We start from the raw sequence: 10826 nt of genomic DNA, 5'->3' as shown, positions 1-10826 counted from the left end.
CAATTTTGTGGGAGACTCCCATAGACAACCACTGGACTGTAAGTCTTGGTGGTCAACGAAGTGAACCCACTAGACTGTAACTCTTGGCATGTCGGACCCTCTGGAAATGTTCAGGGCCGGTAAAGTAAAAAAAAAAAAAGCTAGCTTTTTAAGTGTAGCTAGTCGTCAAATGTTGAAGCAGCCCGTAAAGGTAATTGAAAGGTAGACACGGTAAGAGATGTTTCTAAAATTGGGAAAGGTAATAAGATTAAACACTATCATCATTTTTCTATGAGATCAAGGGTAGCATGATACAAAGAAGCTCAACACCTATACCATCAAGGGATACCGGGAAAAAAAGAAAGAAAAAAGAACATGGCGGCTCATCTACTATTCTTACAATAACTTATCTTTAATCCTTGTAATTGTTTCTGCTTCTATTTTTGGATTCATCCTGCAGCAAGACCTGTAGCAAATTGATATTGAAGGTTAATGCTCCCAAAAATTTTAGTGACACAATGCAGAACACAAAGCTAACCCATAAATAAAGCCAGCCTTAAACAGATGTACAAACTTGAAGGCAGTTACCCCCTAACAATAAAAACAAATTAGAATTCACTGCATAATGAAATTGATCGAGTTGAACACAAATACCATTACTGACAATAGAATCAACAGCATGCTGCTTGCAAACCTGTTCAACTAATAATTTTCGACCCACTCACATCACTTGATGGCAAAACACGAATGGACACTTCCGGTAACACGAATAACATTTGCACTTATCAATTGAATGACCTGGGGCCAGAAGCCTAATGTTTACCATTTCCCAGCCACTTAACTAGGCCGGTCCTAACTATAAAATCATTGGATCAAGACCACAGTTGTAGTTCAATCAAACTAGACAAAGATCCTTTTCTCCTTTACTTTTCCTCAATTGGGTACCCACCAAACCCCCTCCCCCCGCAACCCTCACACCAAAGGAAGAATCATTAAGTTATTGAATTAAGGAAATGATATGTTTAGATAACGAGGAAAAGAGTACAAACCCATGATCAGCGTCTAGTTCTAGGCTTGCAGCGAAACTCAGCTAAGAGTGCTATATGATCAGACGACCACTCTGGAGAAGGAAGTGCAGTGTCTTTTCTCAAGCTTTCTTCATCCAAGAGCTCCAATAAAGATTCAACAGTTAATGAGTCGGCTGAAAGAACAACCATCACACATATTAGCCTTCATGACACATTCCTTTAAAGACATACAAATACTGCATCATCCAAATATTTTTATGATGAAAACATCAGTAACAAATACATTGTCAACTCAATTGGAGAGAACTTTCCGCTATACCTGAGTAGAATATATAATCATGAGTGCCAATAAAATCTCTGGTGCAGTTTGTAAACAAGGGCTCATTGGTATTAGGATCCATCCTCCTCCTTTGCTGCTCTAGTCCAAGTCCCACCCCCATTCTGGCAAAGGATGAATAAGCACTAACCTACAGAGAAGGATGCCACAACAAAAGAAATGTTTTAATATATCTTGCAGAGCTTAATACAGAATTTAGTTGCTTCAGTTTTGCTCTTGGAAACAGAAGAGAATTTGGAGGAAACATATCGACACTGGAAAAGGTGGATGTGGAGATTGAAAAGCAAAAGAGACAGTGGCAGAGAAGCAGGAACGGTAATGGAAGCCTTCCAAAAGTTATTGAAGTTTTACCAATGGCAGCTGGTGTGTTAACTTTGTAGGTGGACGCAAAATACCAAGAGGATCCACTGCTAAATCTGGATGCATTGGATCAACTTTCCCCAAAGCAAGAAGTGTATGAGGAGCACTGCATTATAACAACTTCACATCAGCATGGGAATTTTCCAGCCTGTTATTTCTATGAAGTGGGGAGGGCTTGGGGGAACAGCAACTCACCTTCCAGGTACCGAGTTAAAATCACCACAGACCAGCATTGGGATGTCAGCACTGGCAGCAATTTTTTCAAGTCCTTTAAGAAGTGTGTGAACCTGAGAAGTAAAACAAATTAGCCAATGAGTTGCGAACCAAAAAAGAATGGAAAGACCTATAAGTAATGTATTGAATAGCAACCTGCCAAAGCTTGACATCCCTTAATTCTTGCTGAACGTTTACATGTGTATTGGCCTGCATACAGAAATGGAAGGAGTAATTTCATTAGATGCATCAGCTGGATAAAAGATTATGATCTACATTCATTTAAGCCATCCCAGGAATATAAAATTCTATGATGTATCGTTGACATTCCACAAGAGGTACTTATCAGTGTTACTGACTTTATTAACGAAAACAAAAACTCAAGCAGGAAAATATTCATCACGGCATGGCCACAAATATTAACAAGTCAATCAGATGCGTAACTTGTTCACTGAACATATTGGAAATGGCATTCTTCTTCTATGGTAGATATGTGAAAGGAGCTGAATTAGAATTAATATTCTTTAAAGGGAGCAAGATCTAAAAGGGCCTACTATTATCCAAGCATCTGTTCCAAACTGCCTATCCGATATCAGAAAATCATATATTCTTTTTCAACGCATTTCAATTGTACATAGAATGCAGCAACCAAGGGCAAAAACTTAAGTTGCTCGGACACGAGTGCGGGTGTCCGACACAGGTGCGGATCTAGAGGCCGGATCCTTTGAGATGTAAATTCTAAGATTCAGGAATACGGATCCTAGTACGGATGCGGGGATCCGGCTAAAAATAACTCAAAAAAATAAAACTATAAAGATATCTCTAAATTATGAAAAAATTTGTGGAATACTTACATATAGCTTGTAAAGTATGAATTTCTTTTTTATTCTCAAGTTGTAGATAAGTAAAGGATTGATTTCCTAGATAAGATATGCTTTTTTTTTCAAATTTACCCTAGTTTTGGTTCTGATTTCGGGAATCAAATTGTATCTCGTCTCGAATTTTTCCATCCGTCGTGGTCAAACCCAAAATTGTTTGACCAAAGCCGGTACAGATCCCATACTAGTGTCGTGTCGACACAGGTGTTGAACCTAAACTGCCGTGTCGGAGCAACTTAGGCAAAAACAAGAAGAAAATTGGGTGAGATAACATAGCAAGTTGTAATTTAGAGAACCAGAACCACTGGTTGAACAGGTTGCGCAGCTGCAAGTTAACACAGCATGAGGCCTAGCCCTACTAGAGTTTTTCATAATATACGAATGAAGAGTCCTTTATACATATTCTAAAATGAGTTTGCACCAGAGACACGAGAAACTGTAAGGAAGCTATTTTACAAAAGTGATTGGGCGGCTTTGTATAATAGCCCACGTACTGTTGGCGGTTCAACTCGAAATCGAGTTCGTTGTGAAGCTTGCCTTAAGAAAATCCCACATCGGAATGAGGAGAACAACATTAGATGCATATAAGGGCGAGTTCAGGGTTCAACCACTGAGGCACCTTTTGGTTAAAGCCCAAGGAGAAACAACCATGAGGCCTAAAGGTTGGGCCAAAGCGAACAATACCTCGGTTGCTGGGACTGGGCCATTACACTTAGGTTGCCTCAAAGTCCACATTAATTTTGATAGTTCATCTTTAACCAACTTTCTTCAAGCTTAGGTTCTAAAAGATTATACACCAAACGCTTTCTCATCTTTCTTCAGCTTATGACAATTTTAATCGCAAATAATATTTATAAAAAGGGAATAAAGCACTTGAAATCCCAAAATGGATTACTAAAATTAGAGGACACAAATCTACAGCAGTTGAGAAACCTTAAGCTACCTCAGCCAAAAAAATGAAATGAAGACAAAGGGGCAGCGAAATGTCATAGGAGTTAAATGACACGGACTTTTCACCAACCTATCATAGCATAGTGCATTATATCTACAGCCAATCAAGCAGACACCAAAAATGGTGCCCAACTCAGTACATGAAACCTTCTAAATCAAAAACATGCTTTAACCTAAAAAATCCATTAACAAATAACCATTTTTAGAGATATAAATGCTTCACAAATAACCTTTTTCTATATGGGTCCAATTTCTACATCCTGCTCACATTTTTCCAGGTCAGACTTCAGCATTACACTTCCTAGTGGCAATTTTATTGACTAAAGGGAAAAGAATTTAGTGGATTTGAGATGGTATGTATAATCAGCTAATGATTTTGTCTGCGCATTGTACTAGGCTCACAACATAAATGTATGTGGGACATTGGACATTTAGGCATCCCTGAATTTTCTTTAGCTAATGCATGTAGCAAGAGCAGTGCATGCTTAGCAGTAAGAAAATCCATCAAACAAACAACCTGAATTGTACAAACAAAAGATGTCAACAACTAAAAAGAAGAGCAAAAGTCACTTGAAATGATAGATAAATTGGAGTTGCCAGCATAGTATGGGGCTATGAGAAGACAAGTCCTTTATTTCAGAGAGAAATAAACTGAACATTTCAGTGCTAAAGAAGAAGATGAAATAAAAAATCAGACTCCTTACCACAGTGCTAAAGAAGAAGATGAAATAAAAAATCAGACTCCTTACCACACAAACTAGTTGACGCTTCCCAGGGTTGTCAACCCCCTGGTTACTGAACTTTGCTTCCAAAACCACTATAAGTGCAACATTATCCTATTAAAGAGAAGTCGTCAGAGATAATAGTCCAGTTCTGAATTTAAATTCAGACAGTCCAAAGATAAACCATAGAAAAATTCAGGAAGATACCTTAACCAAACGATTTAATGCAGTCTTCTTTTGGGCAATGGGAACCACAGCATCAGTCAAAGATTGTGCAGCTTTATTGAACTCGACCTGCAAATGAAGCATGTGATTATTATTTGTTATGAAACAAGTGCATCATTTCTACTATAAAAAAATAAAGGCCTTCTCCACTCATCGTACCTCATATTTTTTAACATGTGAGAATCTATCTCGGCGGAAAAATGTAGCACAGCCATCAATATTGTTAATACTCCCATTAAACACCTGCACATGAGAAGAGTAGGATGGTTTAAAAATTCAAAAAGCCCGCAAATGCAAAACTTACATTGAGCAGAACGAACCTCTGCTGTTTTTCTTTTAAACAGAGCTTGATAACCGTGTTTATCCAGCTCAGGAGCAAAGAATTCCTCAAAATGATTACTTTGAACCTGAAAATTGAAGCATACAGCAATGACACAAAAGTATTTTCCTCCTTTTCTTAGGTACTTCCTATATTCCACAATTTTTTTTGAGATAGGTAACATGTCTATATTCCACAAAATTATAATGGAAAGTACCCTTATATATTTTTAAATGAAAAGTAACCTTGTATTTTAATTTATTTAAGAATATAAAACACTTAACTGATGAGAGAAGCTGCCTCTTTTTTTTTTTGAGAATAATGAGAAGCTGCCTTTAGTAGCCAATCAAGTTCAAAAAAGCAAAATTATCATTTCATTGAGGGAAGAAAATGAGAATATTTTTGAGTAAAGAGCAAATTAGGAAAATTACCCATCACAAGATACTGAAATTAGTTTGACCTTTACAGAACTTGTAAAAATAACCCATTCTTAAAAATGAAATTCCCAATATTAGATATTACTCCCTACCTCTTGAAGACAAACAATGTCTGCACGGTAGCCCACTATTTCACGCAATAAATTTTGTCTACGATATGTCCAAGCAAGAGCCCAAGAGGGGCAATAACTGTATAATTCGCTTGTCGCATATGCTTCAGACAGAATATTGTAGGAGAGCACAGTGAAAGTTCCTGAAGAAGACAATCGACCATCTAAATCCAGATGTCCGGGAATATCAACTCCACTAACGGAAAACATGCGACGTGGAGTTGGACATGGAGCTGGAATCACCCGGGACGTCAATATGGTACTAGCAGGTCCAACAGGTAATTTTGTTTCTGCATCTACAACAACACATTCAAATTTAAGTGCGTGACCAATATCATCTGCGGTTGGTGTATATGTTTTAGACCGTCCAACTTCAAACCAGGTTTCGCCGCCATTTCTCTGGGTTACTGCTGCAGGGTATAAAGGTGCGGTTCCATTTGCCAAGCTGCCACTTGATTGCGAAGAAGTCAAGCTTGAATTTATAACACCAGATCCAGTACTATTAAATCGTCCAAATATTTCTTCCTCCTCATTTCCATTTTCATTCACAGCACTAGCGGCACGTTCATGCAGAACACGATGATGTTGCCATGCATCTGAGAAACATTTAGGTGAGCAATGGTAACTCTTAGCGACAGGGATTTTGGCCTTCACACACCCAAGGCACTGCAATGTGGCTTGCTCAGATGGATGGATACTACAGATGGCGACTTTCTTATCATTTTGTATACGATACCTGCAAAAGAACCCATCGTATAGAAGTAGTAAACCACAGGAACAACAAAGAATATATTGTCCCAAAAGATGAAGTGGTATAGAGCTTCTTAGTTGCCAATAAAATTAAACTACGTAGTCCCAATAGCTAACCAAGTACACCCTCTCATGACTAACAAATATTGCTATCCTTGCACCACAAAGGAACAAACATTTTGACTGACAGTTACCAATGGAGAAAGTGCTAAGTTTAATGTGCCAAACAAGAGGTGCTCCAGTCCAACAAACTCCGCCAACTTGCTACAATTATCATACATCAAGCATAAATAACAAAACTGGTGAAGCAATCGCAGGTGCCAAATTGTGCCCACTGGGTTTATTGCTGAAAGCATTTTAGGATTTCCTTTCACAAATAGACTACTAGATATTAAATGATTCCTAACTGATGAAAAAAATCTAGATTAATTACATAATATAAATCTTAAACAACAGGTCGGTATCAAATCACTGCATGCAAACTGGCATAGACATGCTAAAAGCCGACTGGTCTCATTGCACCCTCGCACTCTGTTGAGTAAATGTTAATGTTTTTACACATCAAGACAAAGCTGACTGTGGAACAGATAGCTCAATAATAACTGCACCTAGTAGCATTTTGTTTCTTTAACAGCATACGTATAGCACTTATTTTTCTTCAATTCGCATATGGTCCACTTCACTGAATGCTAGTGCTTCAAGCAACAGTTACCAAGAGATTTGGACCACAACAAGTTAAAAACGTATAGACCATAAAACACATGTACTTGCTATAAATTTCTAACAAACGAGATACAAGATATATGGGGTATCAGGAAATCAACTAAAACACCTAGGATGATTGACTCTTAACATTTTAATACAGCTACAGAAGTTGTGAAATTGGGATATTTGAGTCTACCAACAAGATCCAGATGGGCGTCTTCTCTAAAGGTAAGGTAATACCATGAGGAAAAAATATTAGAAAATGAATTGTGAGTGTTTAGTGAGCTCGTATTCATGCTGAGTAAATAATGACAACCCTACTGCACTTAGATCCTTTATCTGACATAATCAATTACCTCATCTTCCAATACATAGATTTCTTCCACGTCCAATTAAGGACAAACGTTTAGTAAGAACGAGAAATATCCACAGTTATATCTTGCTAATATACTCTCTCTTGCCCTTTTTAGTTTGTCCCAAAAAGAATGACACATTTCTCTCTTTGAAAATTATTTAATCTTAGCATCCTCATTTTACCCTTAATGACTACTTAGACCCACTTTATATAAAAGTTCATTCTTTTTTTTAACGAGAGAAAACGAAAAGACATATGAAACTCTCACCACAACTAAAATGAGCTTCATCATAACTCTCACCACCACTATAATTTAGGCACTTTGCACATACAGTCAAACCTCTCTATAACAGCCTCGTTTGTTCCGAATATTTTGGATGTTATAGCGAAGTGCTATTATAGAGAACATATATTATAACATAACATAAAAATTGGTTCCGAAAAAGCTTGGCTTTTATAGTGAAGTGTTGTTTGGCTTACACATCAAAATTCTTCTTTAATTTCTTAAATTTCGTGCCCTTGAAAACATCTTCACATAAGATGGAGCGGAGGGAGCAAATTCTCAATGAGCAGACTTGATCTTTGCTATATCTAATGCCTTTGAAGTTAGTGACTTGTGCTAAATTTAATGTCTTTCTATCAAAGGGAAAATAGTTGAAAATAGCAAAGCAAAACTTGAATTAGAAGCTTCTTCCATAAGACCATACACATGAAGCTCCAATGGGTAAAACGCACTGCAGCACAACGTTTTAAAGTTTCATTAAGCTATGTGATTTAGAAAATATGCCATGACAGCTTTGTCCTCTTCAAAAATCAATGATCTACACTCATTAGTTTGTGAAGCAAACTGTACCTTATAGCTCATAAATGGAGCTTAGACTTTGATAACATTTATCATGGTATTTTAATCATATATTAGGACAGAAAACGAATCCAAGCTGCACTTTCAGACCATACTTCCTGCACTTGAAGGAGAGTGGCGGCAGGGATTTTAGACACATAACCTTTTTCTTTAAAGGCAGGGGCCACTGTACGGATAAGAAAGCCTCAACCTACATATTTCTTTTTGCCAAAAGTATACAGCTTTCAGTTCACTCACTTAACCCTCTCCCCACCCCCACCCTCAAAAGAAAAATGCCATTCCACACCAAGTGAAACGCAAATCCATAAAAAGATTAGGAGACCCTAGAACAGCTTGCTATTTCCAACTATATCACATATTCAGATCAATTCAAACAATTAGTATTCCACTTACTAGCTACAAATCCTCAAACACTAACACACTAAACAGTACAGAATACAAAATGCTAAAGCAGATATGCCACAAAGTAACCCTTTTTCATACAAAGCAGTAGCCGAAAAATTCAAATCACAAGGCAAAAAGTACAGTGAAATTAATACGGAGTTTAGGCTCCGTACTAATTAGACAATTCATAATTGTAGGTAAATATCGTGATAAGCATTAAGTGACAATCTGGTAAAAATGCTTATCACCTACTATGAAAGGTCAAAAGTCAGATTTTTACACTGTTAGTGTATATAACTTAAATCCATACACAATGCAAAAAATAAAGCAACTGACCACTTGTATCTCAAGAAATAGCCGTCAACAGGGGCAGACTCAGGGACATCCTCAGAAATGACTTCCTTATTCGGACGACGTAAAAGCACATAAGGAGTGAGCTCACAGCCTACGATCGGAATATCGGACGGGAGATGCACCCGTAACACACTCAGCATTCTCGTAGCTCACAAAGTAGGGCCCACTCTTCTCTTCTCAAATTTACTACACAACCAAATTCAACAAAAGTTAGTGTGCGTGGGCCGACATATGGCGGATCCGCCATCACCTGCCTTCGGCACCAATCGCCAGCCTTGCTTGCCGCTCTACTCCGTTAATTAAAACAACCTAACAAATTCAACAAAAACCCTAGGAATTTTGAATTAAGAAATGTTAAATTCAGGGGGAAAGAATTGAAAAATCGAATCAAATGCGGAGTTGAGAGATTTGGGAGAAACAGATCGGTCGAAGAGTTAAGAGGGAAAGTTCAATTTTGATTAGAGAGAGAGAGAGATTTAGAGAGAAAAAGAGGGGGGGAATCGATTGATTGGTGAGTTAGGGTTTTACAGAGAGAAGAAAGAGGGGTCGTGGCGGAGCTGAAGAGAGTCGTCTGAACCTGCTAATTCCAACACAAATATATACGTACATACTTTATCAAAGAAAACGAAATATATTAGTGTCTGTAATTCAATATATAGTGTGTGTTGTGCTTGTGTATATATTATCACCATTATATGGCATTGAAATCAACCAATTGATAGAATCAAACTTAATCTAATGGATTGTTATGATCTTTTGAAAAAATATGTTTAGGTACAAGTGTGTAATAATAAAGAGGGCTTATTTTCTTATATAAAAGAGCTACAAGAAAATAACAAATGCAAGTTAATAAAGAAAGTTGATTTGGTATAAAAAATATTTTAAATAAAAAAATAAAATTACAAAGTAACATTTTAGACTTTAGACCTTATAAAATACTATACTTAACAAGTTTCTCGTGACCGTCATTTTATCCATTAATGTTCATTAGAGAGTGTGCTCGAGAGGAATTGCTAGGAAGACCTCCTCAAAATTCGATTAAAGAAAATGACCTCTATTTTCTTTCTTACTTATTTTTTGGTCCAAAAATTGCTAACACATGGTTTAATGGTTTAAGGGTGGCCGGGGTCAATTTAATATTATCAAAACTTGGGAGTTAGCTACTAAAGTTAGAAAAACATTATTTTTCAGTACTTTATCTCTCTCCCTCCCTCCTCAAGAACATCACCATAGACCCACCCCAGGTCGGGTTTGGTATACCAAACGTTGATTTCGGACCAAAAGCAGATCATGATTGACAATCTCGTGTATTATGTGATTTTGTATGACTTTAATAATTTTTAGCTAACTTCAAATTCATCGTTTACTTTTTCTTAAAAGTGTGATTTTGGGTTTAAAGAATGGGTTGTTTGAAGTGAAATGTATGTGTTGTTGTTATATGTAGTTGGCTTTGTAAAACGAGATGTTTTATAGCAAGGATGGATATTGGTCCCAGCTGATCTACTTCGGGGTTCTGTATTTTCAACTATCGTAGTTATCGCGATCTATGTTCTATAATAAACCTATAGTTGATGATTGTCTATTTTTAGCTGCTCGCCGGAACTGTAGTTTTATTGATTGTAGTATGTGTGATTTATGAATTTAGCTCTATAATTTAATACATTTAATTTACCTTACCTCTAATTCTAGGATTTATATCCTAAATAGTTGTTTAAAGAGGAGATCATCATAATAGAATCAACATAATTATACACTCATTCATCTCTAACCTTGTATGTTCCAAGTTTATATTTTGAATTATTAACTGTGACATTGGTCTTTTGTGTTTTTGAACTGTGACATATGTTGTTTTGGGAT

At 36.9% G+C, this 10826-nt stretch overlaps 1 protein-coding gene across 2 annotated transcripts; it reads right to left on the bottom strand.

Moving 5' to 3' along the window:
- Window positions 1-218: 218 nt before the first annotated feature.
- Window positions 219-9538, bottom strand: LOC104091007 (carbon catabolite repressor protein 4 homolog 1-like). 2 transcript variants are annotated; one of them, XR_011413088.1, is made up of 13 exons: window positions 8952-9538; window positions 5542-6295; window positions 5014-5100; window positions 4853-4936; window positions 4676-4762; window positions 4496-4582; window positions 2074-2127; window positions 1900-1991; window positions 1696-1810; window positions 1327-1474; window positions 1029-1180; window positions 674-734; window positions 219-445 (listed from the first exon to the last, which is right to left on the bottom strand). XR_011413088.1 is itself a non-coding variant. In XM_009596250.4 (12 exons), the coding sequence occupies exons 1-11, from the start codon at window positions 9107-9109 to the stop codon at window positions 1035-1037; spliced, it is 1812 nt and encodes a 603-aa protein (XP_009594545.1). In that variant the 5' UTR covers window positions 9110-9538; the 3' UTR covers window positions 219-445; window positions 1029-1034. The 2 variants fall into 2 exon arrangements, 1 of the variants encoding a protein (XP_009594545.1); XM_009596250.4 differs by lacking the exon at window positions 674-734.
- Between the last annotated feature and the right edge of the window lie 1288 nt (window positions 9539-10826).

This window comes from Nicotiana tomentosiformis, chromosome 12 (assembly GCF_000390325.3).
Source record: "Nicotiana tomentosiformis chromosome 12, ASM39032v3, whole genome shotgun sequence".
Lineage (NCBI taxonomy): Eukaryota > Viridiplantae > Streptophyta > Magnoliopsida > Solanales > Solanaceae > Nicotiana > Nicotiana tomentosiformis.
The sequence above is the reverse complement of the archived record's forward strand: the minus strand, read 5'-3'. Positions and strand labels throughout refer to the sequence as shown.

Bases quoted from the DNA above. Each gene is read 5' to 3' on its own strand.
- LOC104091007 (XM_009596250.4), bottom strand. From the start codon at position 9,109: ATGCTGAGTGTGTTACGGGTGCATCTCCCGTCCGATATTCCGATCGTA. The intron at 4,937-5,013 runs GTTCGTTCTGCT...TCTCATGTGCAG, and splicing joins TTAAAAGAAAAACAGCAGAG to GTGTTTAATGGGAGTATTAA. The intron at 1,181-1,326 runs GTATAGCGGAAA...TTGTTCTTTCAG, and splicing joins TGATTATATATTCTACTCAG to CCGACTCATTAACTGTTGAA.